General features: G+C 35.1%; 2 protein-coding genes across 3 annotated transcripts; one reads left to right on the top strand and one right to left on the bottom strand.

Moving 5' to 3' along the window:
- Positions 1–1,353: 1,353 nt before the first annotated feature.
- On the bottom strand, positions 1,354–6,558 carry LOC122300083 (two-component response regulator-like APRR5). 2 transcript variants are annotated; one of them, XM_043110473.1, is made up of 8 exons: positions 6,290–6,558; positions 5,351–5,512; positions 5,121–5,251; positions 4,843–4,998; positions 4,271–4,373; positions 3,749–4,178; positions 2,279–3,017; positions 1,354–1,900 (listed from the first exon to the last, which is right to left on the bottom strand). In XM_043110473.1, exons 1-8 carry the CDS (start codon positions 6,438–6,440, stop codon positions 1,787–1,789), a joined length of 1,986 nt encoding a protein of 661 aa, XP_042966407.1. In that variant the 5' UTR covers positions 6,441–6,558; the 3' UTR covers positions 1,354–1,786. The 2 variants fall into 2 exon arrangements, with proteins under 2 accessions (XP_042966407.1, XP_042966408.1); XM_043110474.1 differs by having other exon boundaries at positions 3,749–4,151.
- A 15,638-nt stretch (positions 6,559–22,196) lies between these two features.
- LOC122300082 (pentatricopeptide repeat-containing protein At1g05600) lies at positions 22,197–24,533 on the top strand. Its single transcript, XM_043110472.1, has one exon. It carries the CDS (start codon positions 23,019–23,021, stop codon positions 24,513–24,515), a length of 1,497 nt encoding a protein of 498 aa, XP_042966406.1. The 5' UTR covers positions 22,197–23,018; the 3' UTR covers positions 24,516–24,533.
- The last annotated feature ends 401 nt before the right edge of the window (positions 24,534–24,934 follow it).

The following is a 24,934-nucleotide window of genomic DNA, read 5'->3' as shown; positions in this document are numbered from 1 at the left end:
TCCCTCACGAAACTCATATATCAAGAAATCAATGAGTCCTGATAAAGACCACTTGTCGTTGCCACTATTCTTCGGCTCCTCGAACTTTTTTCCTTGCTATTCACTGTCATTTTCAAGGAATGTTTGAGATCTATGGAGGAATCTTCACTAGCTCCATGTGCAGTTTAGTGTCCTGCATAGAAAGCTCTGAAAATGGTCGTCTGACTGTCTGAGATTTTATTTCCAGATGAAATTTTGTTATTGACTGTTTCAGCGTTTTGTTTCTAAATCAGTAATCTATTATAACTTGATGAGTTCCGACAAAAAATTCCAGTACATTTGAGCAAAAAATAAACTTTGATGCACCAAAAAGTTGAATTAAAGATCAAACTCAGATTTCCGGCATTCAATGGAAAAAAAAAAAAAAAAAAACATGACTCAACCAACGAACAACAAATTAGGATACCAATTAGACTGTGTTCAGTTGGATATAACCTTTCAGGATCGACAAAGAGATTATGAAAGAGTGAGAGAGCAAAGAGAGAGGGAGGGTTTTGGCTTCAAAAAGGGAGGGAGGGAGAGCACAGAGAGAGAGCAGAGAGAGAGGGTCTTTTGGCTTCAAAGAGAGAGAGAGGGGTTTCGTCTATTGCGCCTCCTCAATTCCTTCATGTACTACACACGTGACAAGTTGTCATTGGCTTCCGATAAATGAGAGTTGTAGGAGACACCTTCTGGAAGGTTTTCTCTTTGAGAATTCATTGCAATACCAAAAAAGCCCTTTGGACTTTGAGTTTCAGAAGAATTTATTTACGAAAAACACCTTTTAGTTCACTCTTAATTACAAAATCTCCATTCACTTTTAATTAGCATTGCGGACCCATTTTGTTGTATATATTTATGCAGTGTTTATTTATTTTTATTTTTAATTTTTTGTAAATATTTATGCAATATTGTAAATGTATTGATAAGGATATGTTTCCAGCACTTCAACAATTTGTTTGAATAATAATTTTTAAGACATTGTTGTTATTTTAGAACATAATTTTTATATATTTTTATTTATATATATACTATTCCAAAATGATATTGCTGAAATATTTTGTTTTAATACCACAATCGAAATGATATTTAAAATTTTGATTTTAGTGCTGAAAATGATCCAAGCAATAGAAGAAATTTCAATTTTTTCTTCTATCTTCTTTTTCTTCCTTGAGGGCCTTACCTTGAAGTTAAATTATTCTTCTAACCCTTTGGAGTGTGTTACATGTTCCTTAAGATTTAATTCAATTCCTATCAAACCACTCTGCTTGTTTCTTCAAAACACACTTGCGCGGCTTCTTGAAGCTGCTAAGAAGATGGCCAAACATCACTCGATTGCAAACATGAAAATGCCTCTCAAAGTATTAACTAGTAATTCCAACCCGTCAAAGCAAACTATGGTACAAATTAAGGTTGTCTTCCCTAAACTCCACTATCTGGTAGGCATGAAAGCACATAACTACATCCATAAAACAAAAACGTGACGCATATGTTACATAAGGTGACATCAAAAACCTGAGAAACCGCACTACATAATTACGAGGAACATCTTTTTGTTAATACAAAAGTTGTAGTCAGAACTCTGAACACTAAGAGAGACATGCCAACCATTCACGTCTCTTGTTATCGTCAGTCGCATTAGCTTCTGCAGTACAAGAGATCCCACGTGCGACAATCAACTCTGCTGCGCAGCAAGTAATCGACATCCATGGAAAGTTTGGGAACTCAAGATTGACAAGTACCATAAAATGTACATCGTTGATGAATTTCATATACAAACATCGGTATCACCTATTTGAGGGTCGGTTTGCACCTTGCGTACAAACTGACCTTTCACTCGAGGACGTTGCTCTGCCAGTCTTTTGCGGCTCTGATAGCGAACCTGTCCAAGATTACCGATGTCAGAATAGAAAGCCTCTTCATATAGGTTAGTGTATGCCCATAATACATAAAAAATCTTGATTGATAGACGTTAGTTATCCTTCGGAATATTGAGTCGGGATTTGCGGCATGGCTTAAAACCAGAGCTTCAAAGCTAGTTGAAACTACTAATACAGCTCAACAATTAATGGAATAACAACTGTTATGAAAAAGAAAGGCTATCAGCTCTGTATGACAGGAAAGAAATTAGGTAGCAAAGATGGAGTGTGGATGGAGCAAAGTCCAGAGTGAACGGAAATCAACACCTGCATAAAACTGGCCTCTTTCTACATGTGATCATCACTTAAACTTCGATGAATGAAATAAATAGAATTGGTACCTTTTTCTCATAGCATCGATCTTTCCGCTTCAATCGAAATTTTGTGAGAGCTGCTTCCCTTTGGCTAGAACGAAGAGCATCCATTCCTCTTGATCCATCATGAATAGAGAGACTACTTTCATTCCAACTCTCAGAGACGGTGGCAATCTCATCTCTCCTACTGAAGCTGCTCCCATATGCAACCCTTTTACTACTGTCAACAGCTCCATTGCATAAACTACTAGTAGTAGTCTGATCAGCAGCAGCAGCAGCAGCAGCAGCAGAACCATGTCCAAGTTCCTCCATCTGCTCCATATTTTTATCCTCCTGCATATCCTGGTGAATGGGACTTTCGCTAATCTCATCAGAGAAATGATAACCTTGTTCTGAGTTATGAGTTTCAGGATTGGATTGAACTGAGGTACTTGAAGGAAAGGGGGACTGATCTCGCTGGCAGGCCAGTTTGGGAACAGAGGGTAGATCAGATCGAATATAAACCATGGGTGGGAAAACATGACTGTATCCACTATTAGCATCTGTTACCCCTGAGACAGGCATAATCCCAACTTGATGACTAGAAAACTTTGGTTCACCTTCTCTGGACTCATCAATGACAGAAGTAATTGAATTTTCGTGACCTTGCTGAAAGAAAGTACCATTGATACTTCCAGAGAGTTGATAAGATGAAAGTTCATGGGACATACTTCCACCCTCCTCCAAATTGGTGCAATTCCTATGCAGTGTCGTGCTACTATTATACCTGCGGACAGGTTGTCAAAAAGTCAGCGATGTGAGCTCACTACCTTTCATTCACAATTCAGTAACTCCAAGGAGAATAATGAACAGTAATTGAGAATGACCTTGCCCTTCACGTGATGAAATTCTCAAAATCAATATAATCATTTTAGGTCTGACATAACTTGGACCCTTGCTATAGGAGTAAAAAAAAAATATAAAACAGCTCCCTCAGAAACAAATATGGTGACTTCAAATAGGTATATCCATCCTCTTGGCTTATTATCAAATAGTTAAAAGAATGTGAAATGCTTCTACTAGCACGAGTCATTGTGGCCCAGATTGGTTACACAAAACCAAAAATCTAATCTCATCTCATTTCATCTCAACTCATAATTACAAATTTTTCAATCCCATACAAAATATAATAAATAATTTAACTTTTTCAAATCCCAATACAAAATTAATATTAAAAAATTATATTATAACAATCTTTTATTCATTATTATTTAAAACATCTCATCTCATCTGTGTAACCGGGATCTGAAATATGCCTACCAGAAAACAGAGTTCAATAATTGGTCTTTATCATATCATGGGTATAAGTATAACAAATAATAAAAACTATGTATTATTAAAATTGCAACTGTTATCTAGAGAAACTTTGCAAAGGTTCTTTTAGGTACTAAATACAGTCCCATGCTCCTTCCCAAGCCACTTGGATTTATATAAAATTGTGTTTTAACCTAGACTCACCATGAAAACGGAGATGCATTAGAATGGTTCAGTAGAGGCCTTTCCTCAGTCCAGTGGTTATTTGAGCTACTCGAGCAAGTTCTTCTCAGAGAAAGTTGTAAATTTGGAACAAGTTCAAACTTCTTTGTGCCAGCATCAATATAATTTGTATTCTCATAAGTGCACTTGGGATGATTATCAAATGTGCCAATCAAGTCAATGGCTCCACTAGAAGGTTCAACCAGTTCATTGTTACAGCTGTCAGTCTTACTAGCAATATTAGCATTGCCTCTACTTTCCACTCGCACACAATCATTTTGAGTAATAGATTCAGCACAAGCAGTGTCTTCTTCCAATCTCAGAGCAGTTGAGTTTGAAGCTGCTCTGTACAGTGCAACCTCTGATGCCAGTCCATTTGATTTTTCTGCAGTGACTAGAATGTTAGATTTTCCTGTAATTAAATAAAAGGGGAGAGATCATTTCAACAGAAATAAATAAATAAATAAAATAAAAAAGACAGGTAAACAAGATAATATAACGGACCTTGCATAACTGATTCCTTATCCAACTTAGCATACCCTCCCTGCTTCTCCATAATTATATTTCTCAAATTTGAAGCACCACCACAGTTGTTCTCTGAAGGACCCTGCATGTTTTGCATATATGCACTTTCAGCTTCCAAATAAAGAATTGTACAAGAGCTCTGCACAAGAAGTGGCAAAACATGCAGCCTCTATGTGACACTTCATGAAGCAAGCCAACCTAATCAGGAGAGGGAAGCTTTTCTCAAGCTATAGTTGGCCCTATGTATGTGTTCCATGGATCCTGGATACTGTATTCTTAACTTATTTCTCTCCATTTCATCTGTCCAATCCATGGGCCAGAAGAAGAGATGAAGGAAAAACCGTTTAAGTTTAGTAAGTTAAATGGAAAGAACCATTTAAGCTTAGAAAGTCAAATGGAATTTTTTTCATCACTTGTTACTCTCTTCAGCTGTAACACATTAAGAGGGAGATTGACATCCGAGAAAGTGTTAGCTGTACCACTTCTCCCACAATTCACAGCATACAAAGTACTATGCCTTAAGCATAGCTAAAAGATGAGAAGGTACTCACTTGGGAGTCGCTCCCTTTCTCACTGTATTCAATATTTCTGTGTGTAGAAGCAACGCAATCGCTTGAATTATTGTTGCTTCCTGCATTATTTTCAGAACTGGCTTCATCTTTTTGCAGTCGAACAGTCAAGTTTTGAGGAAAATGCCCACCAGTCAACTGTTCAGATGAAATTAACAAAAATAAGTTCACTTACACATTGATTTCTATGCTACAATAAAAGAGAAACAGAAAAAATCCAAAAAGTATTGCAGAAGCAAAGTTAAAGGTTAAAAACATACAGTATGCCTTCTCCATACATGCTGCCAAAGGTTTCTTAGCTCATTCTTCCTAACAGGCTTTATTAGAAAATCAGCTGCACCTTTTAACATGCATTTCAATACCATGCTGATTGAATCGTTTGAAGACATCACTGTATCAGCCAAGAGAATTAATGTTAACACAATTAGCTTCTTATCCTATTTAAGATCAAGTAAATAAAATGAAGTGATGGCTTTGTAAATTAACATACTTATAACTGGAATATTCTTGCAACTGTCATGCCCCATGACTAAGGTAAGAAGTGCAAATCCAGATATTGATGGCGACTCCACTTCAGTTAATATGAGATCGATGTTATGAGGTCTCCCCTTTAATGTCTCCCATGCCTTTAATCCATCAGCGACTGCTACAACTGTTTGAGAAATACAGTTTATGTTGAGTTCGAAAACTGTAATTCATCAAAATTTTAAGGCATAATACCTTCCATTGATTCACTTGAAGAAATAGGAACATAAAACACAGTTGGGTGTTCCACAGAGTTTATTTATCCATATAAGAGGTATGTTTCACAAAGGAAGAAGAACTTTAACACACTGGAGCTAGTTCCTGAGTTCCATGTAAGCAGGCTCGCTGAAGCCCCCCGTTGTCAGGTAAAGAATTTGATGAGTAAAAATCAGATTTTGCAGAACACAACATATAAGGCATAGACCTAAGGAAAAAAAATTAACTTCCCCAATATGTAGCACAGAAACATGTAGTGGAGCGCTTTATTTTAAATAAACGTAAGAAGGTTCATCTTAAAAAGCGTTGAGAAAATGTATCCATCAGTGGTTAAAAACATAAAAACCCAAGTACTCAACCTAACACCAAAGGCTGCCCATTAAACCGATGCAGATTTATTAAGTCGTTATGAAGTTAATATATTGAGCGATAAAATCATTGGAACAAAAATCTCCATGATACATACATAAAAAACTAAAATATTTCCTTTTTATTCAGGAAAAGAACCGTTTAAATGATATCGGGATGATATAGAAATGCACAAAACCGAAGAAAAACATAGAAAGAGAGCGAAAAATGATTGAAATCGTAAGTTATAGCAACAAGTAAAGAAGAGAAGGAACCAATCGAATCAAATGAAAGTAACAGACAGGAGAGTCACTGAGTCAGAGAGGCAAAAGGAAGTGACCTCTGTAGCTGCATTTTCTGAGAAGCGCGGCGATAATTTGTCGAGTGGAATCATCAGGTTCAACGAGCAGAACCCTCAACCTCTCCCACCTGACAACCTCTCCAGTCCCATCCTCCTTATGATGATGATCATCTTGACTCTCCATGTCCATGAACTCCTACTCCCAGCACTCAAAACCCTAATCCCTCAACGATCTGCGCACCAATATATGCGAGAGAGAGAGAGAGAGAGAGAACGACGCGAAGCAAATATCTGAAACCGCTTTAGATATTTTATAATTTTAATGACTCAGTTTACACCAGGACCGCGAAAACCGGAGAAAATATCTTCGCCAGGGGTCGAATCAAAAGGTTGGTCGTAATTGGCCTCTGGTTTGAGGATGACGTGGCGACCTTGCAGCCACTCTTTTCTGTGGTGGTGCCGATTTCCTCGTGTTGTTGGGGTCCACTAGAGGCACACGTGTCTGGTTTTCACAGCTCCTTCGTAGTTCGTTTTTCTACGAGAGGAGTCCCACGTTGGCGCAAGGCAGTTCTTACGTGGAGGAGGGGAATAATGACTTTTTAAATTCTACATTGTTAATCCGCTAGCTACTGATGTTGTGGGCCACATAATTGTGGGTGGCACCAAACAAAACCTCTCCATGACTCATCTTTACGTCATATTCATGAGTTATTTATTTATATTTTCAATAATTCTGTTAAAAGTTTTTTATTGTATATATTATTTATATGATATAATTTAATTTAAAAAATAAATTTTAAAATTTATACTATATACTATATAGACAATATGTAGTATAAAAACTTTCAAAATAATACTATTCTCATTTTTATAACATATTTCACAACTTTTTATCAGTATCTTATAAGATATAAAAAATATTAAATTCAAACTAAATTTCACTATTGTATTATTTATGAGTTGATACGATTAGATTTATAACCCATTTGAATGAGTTAGTCTATATACAATCTCTATAAGTAGCATGTTCATGCAGTTATGTTTTAAAAAAATTAAATTATAATATTCTTTTTAAAATAATACTTTTTTTTTATTCTCATTTATCAATAGAACTACACACACAATTTCCCATTTAACACTGTAAATAAAATTTCTCCATTTGAATACTTAGGACAAATTTGGTAAACATGTTTCAACTCAAAATTCTTATCTCAATTTAAAATTTTCATATCATCATTACAACTTTTCTAAATTCCTACACAAAATATAATAAACAATTCAATTTTTTTAAATCTCAATTTAACTTTTTCAAATTCTAAAACAATAATAATATTCAAAAATAATATTTTAAATTTTCATTTCAACTCAAAATTCTCATCTTACTTACCAAACTTGCCCTTAGAATATCTTAATATATTTGTAAATAATGAAATGGTTTTGAATTAAGATGTTTTAATGGATTTTGAGAAAAAAGAGAAAAACAATTGAATAAAAATATTATAAACATAAAAATAAAAAAATTATAAACTACGCATCCTCATATCGAGTCTAATGTGAGTAGGATACCAACTCTGATTAAACGTGACTATAAGAGTTCTTTTTTGTTACGAAATATTCAATTTGAATCATAATTATTGTTTAAAAGACAAGTTTGTCACTACAGCATTTTCAAAATATTCAACTAGTTTAAAGTTCATATCATGATCCAAAAATTAAGCTTTTATTATCGTAAATGGTTTCAACTTATATCCTGATTCTAACTCCTGATCTTGAAATCATAAAATATTAGTTAGTAGTGTACTAACTGAATTATCACTTTAGTTATTCAGGTTGTTGCTTAATATGCAAGATAATGATATATTTTCTAACGCCCTCTCTATTAGCCATTAGGTATTATCATGTTTTTAGCATTAACAGAGTACTTACAAATAAATAACGATACACGCACAAATATTTTTTATAATTTTTTATATAATCATATTTCCAATGAAATGGGGAGTCTTTTTATAAGTAATGTTATTTTAATAAATTATTTTTTTAAGATATCCCTCAATTAAAATATAATTATTTAAAATTTAAGTAAAATACTATGGTTTTCAGTCAAGTGTAAGTGATGTACTCTGTTTTTGCCTCATAGGACATATGAAACTTGCTTGGATTTCAGGTTCACCCAATATAATAAGCATATCTTATCAATCAATCAATCACCGACAAAGTCGAAAGTTTATAATAAAATCGGTAATAAGTTATCTTTAAAAGAAGTGGTCCAAATTCAACCATTTCATAATTAATTTATAACTTTATATTATAATATATATGTACATATATTTATTTATTTTTAAATTCAAACACGTCAAAAAGTCGAAAGGTTTTTAAAAGGCAAGCTAGCAGTCACTTCCTAGTTTGTTCTCCACTCTTTGCAGGACAAGACCAATCATCTCGAGACAACAAGAGCTAATGACAGCCACAAAACATGTAAGTAGGGTACGAACATTCGTTGGTTGTTAACTTGTTGGTACTATAACTTTAATGAGATGGCAAGCAAGGCCAACCACCAAACGGCACATAGCATAGCATGAACGGTCTCTGGCCAACGACTATCCATTAAAAAAATTAATAAAAATAAAAATAATCTAAATGCAAATATATCTTGAAATTAATATCTACATCAATTTTATATAATTGGTCAAAAAAATTTTATTAAAAATAATAATATTAATTTAAATTTTGAATACACATAAATTAATATTAATACGTAGATTAATACACAATTTTATTTGTACGTAATAAAATTTAAAAAAAAAAATTCAACTATTAATCAGTATTGATATGTAGATTAGTACGCGATTTTATTTATACGTAACAAAACTCTAAAAGAAAATTTTCACAACTTCATTTATCGGAAGCCAATGACAACTCGCCACATGTGTAGTACATGAAGGAATTGAAGAGGCGCAATAGACAAACCCCTACGAGTTTTGCTACATTCAAGCATAATCGCGCACTAATCTGTGTACCAATACTGATTTATTCATATTTAAAATTTAAATTAACATTGTTTTCAATAAAATATAATTTTTGACCAATTACATCACATTGGTGCACAAATTAATACACAATTATGCTTGTAACTATATTTTTCCTTAGTTTAATAAGAATAACCTCAAAAAGAAATTTAAAAAAATATTAAAAAAGTTAAAAATTTAAAAAACTTATGATATAGGGAGGTTGGAGAGGTTGAGTCATTACTATTTAAAAAATAGAAATATTTTAATCATAGAGAAGTTCACGAATGAATGTGAGAGCATTAATATTGGCCTAGATATCTAATTAAAGTTTGATCAAAATTTTATTAAGAAATTCATTTTTATAAATTTAATTAATTACTTTTCAATAATACTAAATAATAAATTCTTTAAATTTATTACTATTCTATTAAAATATTAATTTTGAAATTTTATTTATTTTAATCATAATTTTAATTGAAATATTTATTTATTATTAAAAAAGTATTTATTTATTTTTAAACGTTCATATTATTCTAATTAATATAATTTTTTAATATTTTTTTAAATAGTCATATTCTTCAAACGGATATATTTTTTTAACGGTCATATATTTTTTTAGTCTTATTTTTTTCTAACAACTATATTTATAACTGCATTTATAGTTTCGTAGCAAAAAAAAAAAAAAAAAAAAATGGGGGACGCTTGTTTTCTGGTTCTGTTTTTGCACATTTTCTGGTTTTAGAAACATGAACCTGATGAAAGGAAAAGATCCAACATGATGAGTGCCAGCCAAATTGACATTTTATTCTGATTCTTGCCTGGTGAAGAAGCGGGGCATCAATTATGTGAATGCCAACTACTCTGCCAATAAGTTTATTTTAGAGAGTATCGGATCAAACTCAAAGATAACATATTGCTCCACAAATCAGATAACAAAATAAACTGAAGGAATAATATTTGCCGTCTTGAAAGTGTAAGTGTTGTGTAATTATTTTGAAAATATATGGTAAATAAATAGGAGATTTATATGACAAAAAAATTAATTTTTTAATAATAAATCTCACTCTTTTTCAAAATGACACTTAGACACTTTACAATTGTACATAGATCCTAAATGATTAAATAATCAAGAACGACGGATTCATAACATAAAGGAACGAATTGAACACTAGAATGATTTGTTGACAAGAAGAATATCTTGCTTAAAAAAACAACGAAGGGATATTGTTGTTTATTCTAAAATGAAAATTCTATTTACAGTTACTTTTACATATTCTTTTGGTCACTTTATTAATGTGATTAATTATATATTAAAAAAAATTGATACAGTTAAATGTCAATCACATCAATAAAATGCATAAAGAATACGCAAAAGTAAATATATGTAGTATTAATTTTGAAAAAATATAGTTGCAAGCATAATTGTGCACTAATCTGTGCATCAATGTGATGTGATTGGTCAAAAAGTAGATTTTATTGAAAACAGTGTTAATTTAAATTTTAAATATGAATAAATCAGTATTAGTATACAGATTAATGCACAATTATGTTTATATGTAGCAAAACCCATTAATTTTTGCTCCATTGCTTGAATGGAAATTCCTGTGTCTAACCCCCGTCAAAACTCACTCCCATCACCACCCAATCTCATATAATATATATATATATCTTAAAGCAACTCTTGGTTCTTGCTTAGAAAATGTTCCCGATATCCAATCTTTCTATTTCCACGTTCAAACCCTGAATAAAAGCCACTGAGCCCGAGTCTCACTTCACAGAACGATTGAAAACTCAGAATAGAATGAATAAATCAAATAAATAAAAAATCCCAAATCGGAAACCAGAAGAGATAGACAAGGATTTCACAAGAAAGAACTCTCTTAGAGAGAGAGAGAAGAGTGAGGTGACGACAGCGTGGGCTTACTGGAAGTGATGATGGCTGCGTCGAAATGCTATGAGGAAAGAGTAATGTTATATACAGTTATTTTTGTACATTCTTTTGATATGATTGGTTGGATTAATTTTTTTTAATACACAACTAATTATATCACTAGAATACACAAAAAAACCTATAAAAATAACTGCACATAAAATTTTCCATAAAAAATATATGGGAGAAGTCGACTCTTTTCATAATGGTTTTTTGTTTGCCGCGCCATAAAAAATTACTGGGAAAGAATATTTTATGTCTAAAATATAATTTTGTCAGTACATTGTGCTACTAAATTTGACCGTAACTTTAGTTTTCGTTAAAAATACTATAAATTTATTGAATTTAATGTAGATAGAATTTATGTAACTTAGTTAAATTTTGAATTTTGATTATAGCCATCTCACTATTAGAGCTCTGTCTGTATATATAGCACATTAAATTATAAAATTATATTTATTATAAAATAAATTTAACGTAATTATATAAATTAAATCATGTTAATTTTTAAATTTATTTTTAAAAAATCTATTTTATGTGAGTGTAGAACTTTGTTTAAAAGAAAACAAAACAAAACTCATGCCATGCCCATAGTTGTGCCCTTTTGATAAAAATAAAAAAAATAAATAGAACTCACTTTGATATCACGCAATGCCGTTTCATAATTAAGACCGATTTCGTGTCAACCTGAACTCACTTTGTAAATCTAATTTTTTAACTATAAAAACTGATTCGAAAAGATAAAAAATTATAAATTCTTCTTGTTATAAAATCTACACTATAAAAGCCTTAAAACAAATTCAATTTTAATTAATTATTGAAACAAATTACGTAGAAACAGTCAAAACTCATGTAGAAAATCATCCAAAACAAGAATAAAACTACTGTATTGCCTCAATGTGACCGCTCCATTTGGCCGCTTATTACATTTTTTTACTTAATAATTAAGAAAGTAAATTTTAGTATATTGATGTATTTTTTTATTTTTTAAAAATATTCAAATATATTAAAAAATGTGAAAAAAAAACTAAAAAATAAAAACCTCACAATATATTAGCAGTCAAATGGAGCGGTGCTACTCAGGCAACAGAGTAGCACTGCTCCAAAAACAAAGAAAACAACCCACAATTAATGTCACCGTTTGATGTAATACAAGCACGGAAATATTTTTACATCATGGAAATATTTGAGACTTTTTTGTATGTTGTTAATTTGGAAAGAGTAGTTGCCAATTGAGATCCATTTAAACTTGCAAAAAACCTTAAAATCCATGCAACCAATATCATGTGCAAAATTAAACTTTCCTGATATGCGATGGACCTATGGGTTATCAGCAATTAAGACGTAACTTTAAGAGTAGGCGCATAATCCTACTTATATTCAATCATCTATTATGGAATATCATCATGGTTTCTACATTCTTGTCTTCCAAAAACTAAAAAGATTGAACTAAATGCATGATTAATGATGGGCATGCATTGCTCTAATTCCTCTAATTACTTCCTTAGAGAATCCACAGTCTAATAGATCAACTATACACACATTGCTCTAATTCCTAAGTTAGAGAATCCAAAGTCTATGCAATGCTTTGTATAAAATAATTGCAAAAGTGTTGGCTAATAGATTGAAAAAGGTATTACCTGAGTGCTGAAGTTATTTCTTATAATCAGAGTGCATTTATTCCTAGTAGACTTATTACATACAATATAATGTTATCTTATGAACTTTGCATGCTATGAAAACAAGGCAGAAAGGGAAAGAATGGAGTATGACTTTAAAGTTAGATATGTCTAATGCATATGATAGAGTAGAATGGAGTTATTTGAGGGTTCATGTGATGGATAAGCTAGGCTTTGAGAACATGTGGATAGGTTTGATAATACAGTGTGTATCAACAGTACAATACTCAGTGCAGCTTGTTAATGGTCAACTTGGAGATGTGATTAAGCTTGCAAGAAGACTTAGGCAAGGTAATCCTCTATTATCATATCTCTTTTTGTTATGTGCAGAAGGATTAACTTCTTTGGTTCAACATGTAGAAGCTATTAAAGGGTGTGGCTATGAGAAAAGGTGGAACTAGAATTAATTATCCGCTTTTTACAGATGATTGCTTACTCTTTTGCAAGGCTAGCTTGCAACAATAGAGGGCCATGAAACAATTATTAGAAAGGTACGAGAGGGCATCAGGATAGAAATTAAATATACAGAAAACTTCAGTTTATTTTAGTACTAATACTAAGGTGGAGACAGTAGATGACTTAGCTCAAGATATAGGTGGAAGGGTTTGTGGGGGACGTTGAGAAGTACTTGGGTCTACCCACGATAATAGGGAAGGTATAATGCATTCAGAGGCATCGGAGATAGAGTCTGGAAGAGGTTTAATAGTTGGAAAAACCAGTTTTTAACATAGGCTAGCAAATAAGTACTTATAAAAGCTGTGCTTTAGGCAATACCCACATATACAATGGGTGTTTTTAAATTGCCAAAACACTCGAGTAAAGAGATATCAAATATGCTAGCTTGATTTTGGTGTGGCCATATGGATAACAACAAAAAGATTCAATGGAAGGAGAGGAGTAAGATTGGTTTGTCTAAATGTCATGGAGGGTTAGGGTTTAGAGATGTGGATTGTTTTAATCAAACTATGTTGGCTAAGCAATTTTGAAGATTATTACTAAATCCCAATTCTTTAGTAGCTAAGGTAATGAAAGAAAAGTACTATAAAAATGTAAACTTACTGAATGCTAAACTTGGTAATGGTCCATCACAACTATGGAGGAGTATTCTGGGCTCGAGTTACTTAATAAGGGCATGCTTGAGGTGGAGAGTAGGGAATGGAAAATAAAAAACAAAGATATGAGATGAGAAATGATTACCAACTCTCACAACTCACATAGTGCAATCACAAGTAAAAGTCCTTACAAGAGATGCAACTGTCAAAGAGTTATTTAATGATCAAAGAGGTTGGAACACTAGTTTGATTGATGAAGTGATGTGTGTGTAAGAGGCATTTGTAATTAAATGCTTACTAATCAGTTGTAGAGGTGCAGAAGACAAGCTCATTTGGGGCCCTAGTAAGTCTAGGGTATTTTCTGTGAAATCTGCTTACCATTTGGCTGTTTAGCTTAAAATTAATGGGAAGGGAGAGTAGTCCAATAACTCTTATACAAGTTGGAAGAGAATATGGGAGTTCGAGGTTCAAAATTATGTCAAGGTGTTTCTTTGGAAAGTAGCTATGAAGCTCTTCCCATAAAGAAGAATCTATTTAGAAGAAAAATCACAGAGGAGAGGAGTCAATATGTCATGCAGTGTGGGGTTGTGTTGCTGTTGCTCAAGATGTTTGGGCAGATTTATTGAGGTGTTTGCAGAATTGGGAGTCTATAGACATTGACTTTTACAACATCTGGGAAGGTATGACTAAGCACCCATCGAAAAGTGATTTAGACGAAATTGCATGCATATTAAGAAAAGTATATATGGTTGAGAAGAAACAAGTTTGTATTTGACAGCAAATTTGAAATTTCCAATTGAGTGTTATAGTGGGCAAGAGAAGAGAATGAGAGCTTCAAGCAATCACAAGAGAAGGTGAAGGGCCACACAACAACAACACTTTCTTCTCATAAAGTTCTTAAATGGAGAAAGCTAGGATATAATGCTTATAAAGACAATTGGGATGCTACCTTAGATGATGAAAATTCCAAGCTGGGTGCAGGTGTGGTGATCAGAAACTGGGAAGGGGAGTTAATAGCTTCTTTGAGTATGCCAAAAGGTTATGTTAACAGTTTAGTTGTGGCTGAGGCATTAGCCTTACAAAGAGTTGTGTTGTTTTGTATGGAGTATAGAAAATATCATTTTTGAAGGTGATGCTCTCACAATGATTAATGAAGTTCAGAGAAGTGAAGAAAATTAGTTGTGGTATGATAAGATTATAGAAATATTCAATCATTCTTTAAGGGAAGAGTAAGCTGGAAGATTCAATATGTTTCTAGAGAGTGTAATTGTGTAGCACACCAAATGTTAAATTAGCCCGGAGGTCTGAAAATGAACTAGTGTGGTTGGAAGAGGGTCCTAAGGAAGTTATGCCTTGTATTCATCTCGAAAGACAGTGTAATGTTTGATGAATTTAATGAATTTGAATGTTGGTTGTTTTTTTTTTTGTTGAAAAAGGCATGATTAATGGACTTTAAACAAAATTAACAATAGTTGGGATATACTTTAAATAGAAAATTACTGTTTAGGTTGTTGAGATTTTCACTTTTTCAAAATTAGTATATTTGATTTAAAAAGCATAGATATAGAGCTCTTATAGTTATGGCTAAATTTTAAAATGGTCCCTCCATCGTGATTTTGTTAGTGTTTTAACATGAATGCTAACGTGGCAATTGATCTTGTAAAGCTCCAAGGGACAACATAAGTTATATAAATTGGAACATACTCCAAAAGGACTAATTACCAATACATTTGAAATCCTATTGGAATCATTACAACAGGTAAAACCTTTTTCCTCCCAATCAATGTTCGATCCAAGTTCATGTTTGAAGTTCAAGAATGAGCCTATACAAATATGATGAGTGCTTGCATAATTTGAATCAAGCCACAATAATAAATTTTCAAATTGTGATACCCTGTTTTTACGTGTATTTTCACTGAAGGGTTGTTTTTAATTTGATTAATATATTGGTTTATTTATTTTAAATTAATGTGTTTTAATTGGTTTTTAATTTATTTGAGGTGGTGTTTAATTTATTTTAGTCGTTTTACTGTTTTTAATATCGTTTTCGGCGGATCTGTTTTTGATTTCTGGAGTGAGGATTGGACCTCATTTATTTTCTTTTCTCTTTTTCTTTTTCCCTTTTCCTTTTTCTTTTTCTTATTTTCTTCTTTTCTTCTTTTTTTTCTTCCTCTTTCCTTCCCGGTTTCTCTCTCCCCACGCAGCACTCCTCTCTTTTCTCCTTCCCGTCGCCTCCACTTTGACCGGCCAGTTCTCCGCCGTCCGGCCACCGTTTAGTGCACCGCCACCACCATTCTCTTCCCCTTCCACTAGAGATCATCCCCAGTTTTCTTCCCCTCTCACCGGTGAACATCCCCACCAAGTTTCACCTCCATCCGAGCCACCGTTAGCCGCCACGAGCTCCTCCAAGCCATACGGTTTTTCACTGTTTCCGGCGCCGTCGCACCACCTCCGGCCACCATCTTTTCACAGCTTCTTCCCCTACCTCTTGCCGACCTAAACCACCCATTTCCGGCCTCGATCCGTTGCCGGAGCAGCTCCCACGAGCTCAACTCCGTTCAGCCCCTTTTTGGCCTTCGACCGCCATTTCCACCACCACCCACGGCCAAAACTTATTTCCCTTAGCTTCATAAATATCTCAAGGCCATTCCCTATCAATCCCGAGCCTTGGTTTGTCTCCGTTCGAAAATGGGTAATTTATTACCCACGACAACAGTGTAAATTACACTGTTACGTTGCTTTTTCTCCGCCGTTTGCAACGCCGGGTGTTTTCTAAAATTACCGTATAGCGCTGTAAGTATTTTCCAAACCCTATTTTCAGATTTAAATATATATTGCTCTTTCAATTATTTTATCTGCTGGTTGGTTGATTCCAGACTGAGTCCGAGGAGTTCGGGGGTCGGATGGATGGAGGACGGAGTTACCTGTTTTATTGATTTATGTTGTTGGATTATTTTATTATGCATTGATATGGCATTACATGGTGCATGCACGTGTGTTTTTGTTTATGTGTGAAAAGCTTGTATATTGGCGTAAGTGGTCTTACGGGTGCGTGTGTATCACGACCCCAAGCCGGGATGAGGTATTATCCCGGTGGAGCTCCTCTGGTCACTCGGGAGCGGAATAAACTGAGTGATGTCCCCTGAGTTGTCGCTAGACGACGGGAGCGGGGGCTAGGGGTTGCTTGGCTACGAATGCGCCGGGCGCGGAACCGGGCATCGCTCTACGCACCGACTCCGTGGCCCTTCGCTGGTGAGGGCTAGAGGATGCTTGGCTACGAACGTGCGGGGCACGGAACTGGGCATCGCTCGTTAGGTGTCACATGCGTGGTGGTACTCTGCGGTGTAGCACTGGAGCCAGAGTGTGCGGATGGCCCCTAGGGGAGGTCATGGTGCATACGGTTAATATGGATTCTGGTTTGAGTCGGGTAAAGGCCAAATGTGACTTTTGGCGTGTTTTTCAGAAAGGATGTGTTTTTGGGCCAAATGGGTTTTTTTGGCGTGTGTGGAAAAATTATGTTTTTGGGTTTGTGCATTGGGCATGTTTCATGCATATTGTTTGAGTTCTATGTGTTTTTATCTGGTAGTGTTTGAGTTTTACTTACCTGCGGTACCATTTTTGGTTCCGTAGCTTTTGGTGCAGAGTTTGAGGATGAAGAGGAGGAGGCTGAGCCCGAGGATGCGGCTCCGCCGGGTTGCTGATGCTATGCTTTATATTTGGTTTAAAACTGTATTTGTGTTTTGTAATATTTTATTTATGTATGTTTTAAACAGCTTGTATTACGTTAAGAACAATTCTGGTACTTAGTTATGACTTTCGTTATCCGCTGCGTGTTCTTTTGCGCACATTTGTTTCTTTTGCACACACTTGGCACCCGTCGATAGGATGGTGACCCGGGTTGTCACCATCCGGACGTCTCGATTTTCCCGTGTTCGGGCGTGGGGATTTGGGGGCGTCACACAAATCATGTGGGTAGGAGAAAGGTAGCAAGGTTTACATGCAATGTGCTACGCTTTAGGTTTACCAAATCAACCATGATTTTGAAGATATTGGTTAATCAAAAGGAATTAGAAAATAGAATGAGAAACCAACACTTCCAAAAGATATGCATTTCACCTTGGTCACATGAATCTTGACGACATGCACAAAATAAAAGGTTTCATTTGGTGACCCAACATTAGCCAAAATTAACATGAAGCAAACATGAATACTATATATGCTATCGATATATTACAGTTGAATTGTTTAATATCTTTATAGTGTACTTCTATCATATTAGTACTTATCATATTTATTATACTATACAATTTATTGTATAATTGAATGAGAGATCTATGTATAGGGTTTACATATATATGCACATTACAACTAGTGTGCATATACGGGCAAATCATAGTCCTTTCCGCCCCCACCCCCACCCTTGCCCTATAGAGAGGTCGTTTGTCCTCAGCATACTAGTGGACAGATAGGGGCAGGAATCGGCCACTCCTCCATTCCCAACCAATTGTAGAAAATTCAAACCAAAATCAACAAATTGTGTAGTCATGACTCTTTGATTGTGACAACCAAAGAACAATGCCTACCACTTGCTCACTGTATGCAACAACAGGATACGATGATGAAAAAGAAGAACAAGAAGAATAAGATGATGAAAAAGAATACAAAAAAGATGAAGAAGAAGAAGAAAAAGAAAGCACATGAAGATGAGAGGAGAAAGAGGTCAAAGATGAGGAGAGGAGAACGAGGGGTGAGATGTGGTTGAAGAAGATGAGAGGATAAGATGAGAATCGATTCAAGGTTGTGTATTTATAGGGGCAAGGGGGCCAGGGGGATATCCTACTCACATCTTGCCTTCATTTTTATTTTAATTTTCTACCCGGCCTAACCACTCGATGAACTAGGCAAACTGTTCACCCAGTACAATGTGGGCTAGGTAGGATGCACAGACAGGCACGTGGATGGGTGCCTGTTACCCAATTCTAGTTACAACTAAATATACTCTGTATATTATAGTTATAGTTTTTAAGACTTATATAGTGTACTATATCATATTAGTATTTACAAAAATTTGGTCATAAATATGTCCATTTGCGATTATCTCTTGTGATTTTTTCAAGGATTACATTAGATCCCTTCGTCATCTTTTCCATTCATCTCAGATTATGGATGACACATGTCAACTCGTAAGCTATCAAGTATCAAATTACTTTTTAGAATCCAAGATGAAAGTAAAAAATAATTTTTAATTAAAAAATTAGAAATAAAATAAAAAACTTAGTTTTTGTAGGAGGGGAGACCTCAGCGGCCACCACATGGTGGCAGAGCTCTAGCATGGGTGGTTAAGTATGGTCATAGCGTGGGTGGATAGATTCAACCACCATTCAACCACTTTAACGCTCTGGCCACTAGAGGGGAGGTTTCCCCTCCCACAAACTATAATTTTTTTTTTTTAATTTTTTCTGTTTTTAATAAAAAATATTTTTATTTTCATTTTAAATTTTAAAAATAAGAAAAAATAATGACGCATTTTGGCCTCATGAGATGACACGTGTAATCCGTTAATTGAAATAGACAAAAAATATATGGAAGGGATTTGACCCAAATTATTTAATACCATAGGTCCATAAACGGTTTATCCTAAAAAATAAAAATACTGGGAGCTAATCGCAAATGGGCATGAGCAAAGGGAGGTTATGTTTAAATTGCGCTAGTATTTGTTATATTTATTATACCAAATCAAAAATTGTTGTTGTAATATATATTAAGTTTGAGTTAAATGGTTCAATTACGTGAAGTTCTGTTATATCAAAATGACATTAATTTGTCGTTGTAATAAGTTAAAAAGTTAAAAAAATATATGCTTGCACAGCAAACTTAAAGGGTGCGGCATGATATTTTTGTATCTCTAAACGGGTGTTAAAGAGATATATATATGTGTGTGTGTGTGTGTGTGTGTATAGAGAGAGAGAGAGAGAGAGAGAGAGAGAGAGAGAGAGAGAGAGAGAGAGAGAGAGAGAGAGAGTTGTACTGTGTTGTTTGTGAGAGAGGAATTAGATATGAGTACTTCATATAATACTTTAGTTGTTACTGTACTAATACCATACAACTTGTCACCTTGGAGTGCCTTAAGTATCCTCATTAATTATCAGGTCCACTTATTTCAAGCCACAAATCATCAGGGAATAATAGAATAATATAGATGTCATTCTTAAACCATGTTATGGCAGAGGTGAAAGAATTGTTGGAAAATGGTGTTTGTACATATTATTATATGTTATCAATTACATTCAAGATGCATACTATTTTGTCGTGGACGTTAAATAGCTTTTCTGCTCATCGAAACTTATCTTGAGGGAGCACAATAGATATATTGGCATGCCTAACGCATTTAATAAAGATAATTAGTTTGAGTGGCTGGCCCATGATAGGAAATTATGCTTTATGGGTCAGCAATATTATTTACCAGTTGACTATAGATGACATGAAAGTCAAATAATGTTTTTTATGGGAAAGTTGAATGGAGGTTATCTCATTTGGAGTTGTTTCGAAAAGGTGTTCTTGTCCAGTTATTTGAAAAAATTGTTAGTAGTTGATGAGCAAGTTACCATGCGGATATCCCTCAAACTTGTCTAAACGTGTTGCGAACTCATGACTGGAAGATAGTAGGCTTCAAAAGCCATGATTTCCTTATCCTTTTGTAGCATTGTTGGCAATTGGGATCTATCGGTCATTGATCAAGGATGCATGTCGTTGTCATTGACAGAATTGGGAGACTTTTTGCATTAGAACACTAAATGTGGTTTCGTCATAGAGGATGAAATGTGATGTCCATTTAATATTGTATTATATATATATATATATATATATTTATATATCCACCATCATTATTTGAGATAATGGTCCATCTAGTAGTGCATCTTTTCCATGAAGCTTAACTTGCTGAACAGGTATAATATAATTTTTTTTTTATACATATGGGGAGGGGGTTTTCGAATTCTAAACCTCTATTTTAGAAGCTGGATGTATTGTCAATAAGGTCACGGGCCTTTGACCGGTATAATATAAATTGATGTATCCGATTGAGGTTACTCGATAAATTTAAACAATCACTGAGAATATAGCATACTTAGAAAGACTAATTTCTGAGCCATTTCTATTTAATTATAGGACAAATCTAGTTGCAATCACAACTGCACACTAATATGTGCACCAATCTAATTTGATTGGTTAAAAAGTAAATTTTATTAAAAACAATGCTAATTTAAATTTTGAATATGAAATAATCAGTATTGATATGTAAATTAATACGCGACTTGTTTGTATGTAGCAAAACTTTTAATTATATAAAGCATGTACAGATTTGGCTTTCATTCCATATTTTTCAATTATGCATTAATCTCCACCGAACAAAGTGAGACATGGCGCATTTTGTTGGTTCATTTCTTTCCATTTTTAAACATGTGACGTGATTCAAGTTTCAAATTAGACGTTTGAATTTTGAAACTGTTCAAATATCGCATGCCTCTACTATCATTCCTTCTAGATACAGACAAGTTGGTGGACGAATCTGCATACGAATTCGATGTGTACTGCTCTTGTCAGAGCCATTTTTATTTGGAAAACTCTGAATACAGTTGGTTTGGGGGATGACCGGTGCACCAATCATCCCCTTACAACTAAATTTAGAAAAAATTTAATTGTAAGTATAATTATGTATTAATCTGTGTACTAATTTAATGTAATTGATCAAAAAATAGATTTTATTGAAAATAATGTTAATTTAAATTTAAAATATAAAAAAATTAATATTGATACGTAAATTAATATGTAATTTTATTTGTATGTTATAAAACTCTTTATTTTATGATAGGAGTGCCTAAGCCTAACTGCCTAAGTACACGGCCGTGTACTTTCTTCGATGATAGATCATGGGAGTCAGTTCTGGCGTTCAGGTTAGCCATAGCGCTTTCTTACGCTGTTTACTTCAGTTTACCTCCTGTGGCCACATCTTCCTGCCGAATGGCAGGCCCTTGGACCCAGCCTGGCTCGGTCTCTGCAGTATTCATTCTGGTGGGCTGGTTTGACAGGCCTCACTGGGCCCTTATTTTTTGGGCCCATTTTGGACTCAATTCTCTTTCCAGCCTCTTTAGTTTCAATATATGATACTTAGATTTTATTTTTTATTTTGTTTAATAATGGCTGCTGATGTGGCCGCCACGCGTCTGGTGGAAAATGTACGGAGCAAAAACTAATGGCTTGCATTAAACTAGTAAGAAGCTCCCTTCATGATCCCTGATCAGCGCTCCAATGACCAATGCCCATGGTTAAAGTCTCAATGGTTTTACTGGCTGATTCGATTTTGCAGTTGTCCGGTCGTCCCACGCGAAGAGAACCCTTGCGGCCTTGCCGCCACACCAAAGGACTATTGGAGCTGAAATCGATCCCCACAGGGAATAACCTCGGCCGTGGACCAGCAAATCGATCTCCCAGAGACCCCGGCTGCGACAAAAATCTCGCTCTACTTTGGAAGTGACCATCGAAGTTCTTGTGAAGGACCCGAAATAGTTATTCCTTCAGTAGTGAGATCATTCTTTCTGCTAGTTAAACGTACATAATAATATGGAGGCGGGTGCACCCGAATGGCTTGTGAAATGGGTTGTTCTGAACTAATGGCAGGTGTGCGCTCAATGGGTTGTTCTGAAATTGGCGTTACTCCGGTAAAGTTTTGCTGAGCATAATGTTGGATTGTTTGTGTCCATGTCGGTTTGCGCTTAATCAGTGTTTTTGCTCGTATTTATGTCCATGTCGGTTCCATACGCATGGTGAATTGTTTGGGGAGCATCAGTCTCTAGGGTCTGCACGTCCACTGTTCGATATTTTGCCAAAAAGAAAGTTGGCCTAAGAGGGCGTCAAGGCTGTGTGAAGTCATGGAAACAACTGTCAGTACTTATTTTGGTGCAAATAATGCAATCATAACTGTGCATCCATTGATTTGTGGCCTTTGTATAACGTGCGGATGATTGAATTTTGCCGGTCAGAAGTAGATTATTTGCTTAATAGGAGGACTCGTTTCAGTGGTGTAGCGAATGCTGAGCAGCCATGAATGTGAGATGGCCAAGGCTTCTGACACCTACGCATCTTTCTCAGATTATACGGAATCAGAAAAACCCATCAACAGCGCTCCAAATCTTCAGGGAAGCCAAACACAAGTATCCCAACTACCGTCATAATGGTCCAGTCTATGCCACCATGATTGAAATCCTGGGAAACGCAGGCAGGATAAGTGAGATGAAAGAGGTGATTGAGCGGATGAAAGAAGACTCGTGTGAGTGCAAGGATTCAGTATTTGTTAATGCAATCAAAACCTATGCGAAAGCTGGATTGCCAAATGAGGCGGTTTCTCTTTTTAACAGCATTCCTCAGTTCAACTGCGTGAATAAGACACAGTCTTTCAATACCCTGCTGCAGATAATGGTGAATGAATCTAAGCTTGAAGCTGCTCACCGTCTCTTCTTAGAGAGCTCTTATGGTTGGGAAGTGAAGTCTCGGATTCCGTCCTTGAACTTGCTTATGGAAGCTCTATGCCGAAAGCATCGTTCTGATCTTGCTTTAGAGATTTTTTTAGAGATGAACTATCAAGGTTGCTGCCCAAATAGGGATAGCCACCGTATCCTAATGAAAGGATTGTGTGAGGACGGAAGGCTAAACGAGGCAACCCATTTGTTGTACTCAATGTTTTGGAGGATCTCTCAGAAGGGTAGTGGTGAGGATATTGTAATCTACAGAATCTTGTTAGAAGCTCTATGTGATGATGGGCAAGTTGAAAAGGCTGTGGAAATTCTAGGCAAGATCTTAAGGAAGGGGCTAAAGGCTCCTAAGAGATGTTTTCGCCAATTTGATCTCAGCCGGTTCAGTGCTGGTGAAGATATCGAAAGGACCAAGAATTTGATTAATGAAGCGTTGATTAGAGGTGGGATCCCCAGCTTGGCTGGTTATAGTGCTATGGCTGTTGACCTGTACAATGAAGGTAAGGTTAGTGATGCTAACAAAGTGCTCGCTGAAATGCAAGAAAGAGGCTTTAGGCCAACACACTTGATTTATGAAGCAAAGATAGCAGCAGTATGTAGCAGAGCCAATGTTGATGAAGCATTGAAGGTGATTGAGAAGGAAATGGTGGTGGCTAATTGTGTACCAAATGTTAGAGTTTACAATATTGTACTGAAAGGGCTTTGTAATGAAAGGAAATCAACCCTTGCTGTTGGGTATTTGAAGAATATGGCCAAACAGGTGGGTTGCACTGCTGATAAGGAAACATATAGCATTTTGATCAGTGGGCTGTGTGGTGAAAGTAGGTATGGTGAGGCAAGTCAAGTTTTGGAGGAGATGTTAATCAAATCATTTTGGCCTGGTGCTGACACTTATAATGTAATAATCAAAGGTCTTTGCTCTGTGGGCAGGCAATACGAAGCTGTTATGTGGTTGGAGGAGATAATTAGTCAGGACATGCGGCCTGAATCCTCTGTATGGCACTCGTTGGTGGCATCTGTGTGCTCCAACATGGCTGACATTGATATGTTCTTTGCCTCATTTAATTAAAGTTATATATTATGAGCACTTGGTTGTCCATGTAGAGTATCTGTCAGCACTATGTTGTTCTGCAACACATCTTAAAAAAAAGATACTTCAATTAAAAAAATTTGCATTAATCTTGCAAAATTTCCGGAGAAAATGTCAGTCATCCGTTTTCTGGACACTTAAAATTTTTTTTTTTTTTAGTTGCATTCCAAAATGTAGAGGCTAAAAAATCCAGTGATTCCACAGCCCAACCCTTATTCTTCCCCCATCGCCCCTAACAAGTGATTGTTTTTATTTTTATTTTTATTTTTATTTCTTTCTTAAAGTTTGTCATGCAAGTGGAACGCAGCAGGTCAACTCCTGGGAATCTCGCCTAGACTATTGTCAATATTTGATTAAAAAAACAAAAACTGTAAGGGTTTAAGTCTGTAAATTGTCCC

The sequence above is a fragment of the Carya illinoinensis genome, chromosome 2, assembly GCF_018687715.1.
Source record: "Carya illinoinensis cultivar Pawnee chromosome 2, C.illinoinensisPawnee_v1, whole genome shotgun sequence".
Lineage (NCBI taxonomy): Eukaryota > Viridiplantae > Streptophyta > Magnoliopsida > Fagales > Juglandaceae > Carya > Carya illinoinensis.
This window is presented reverse-complemented; position numbering and strand designations above follow the sequence as displayed.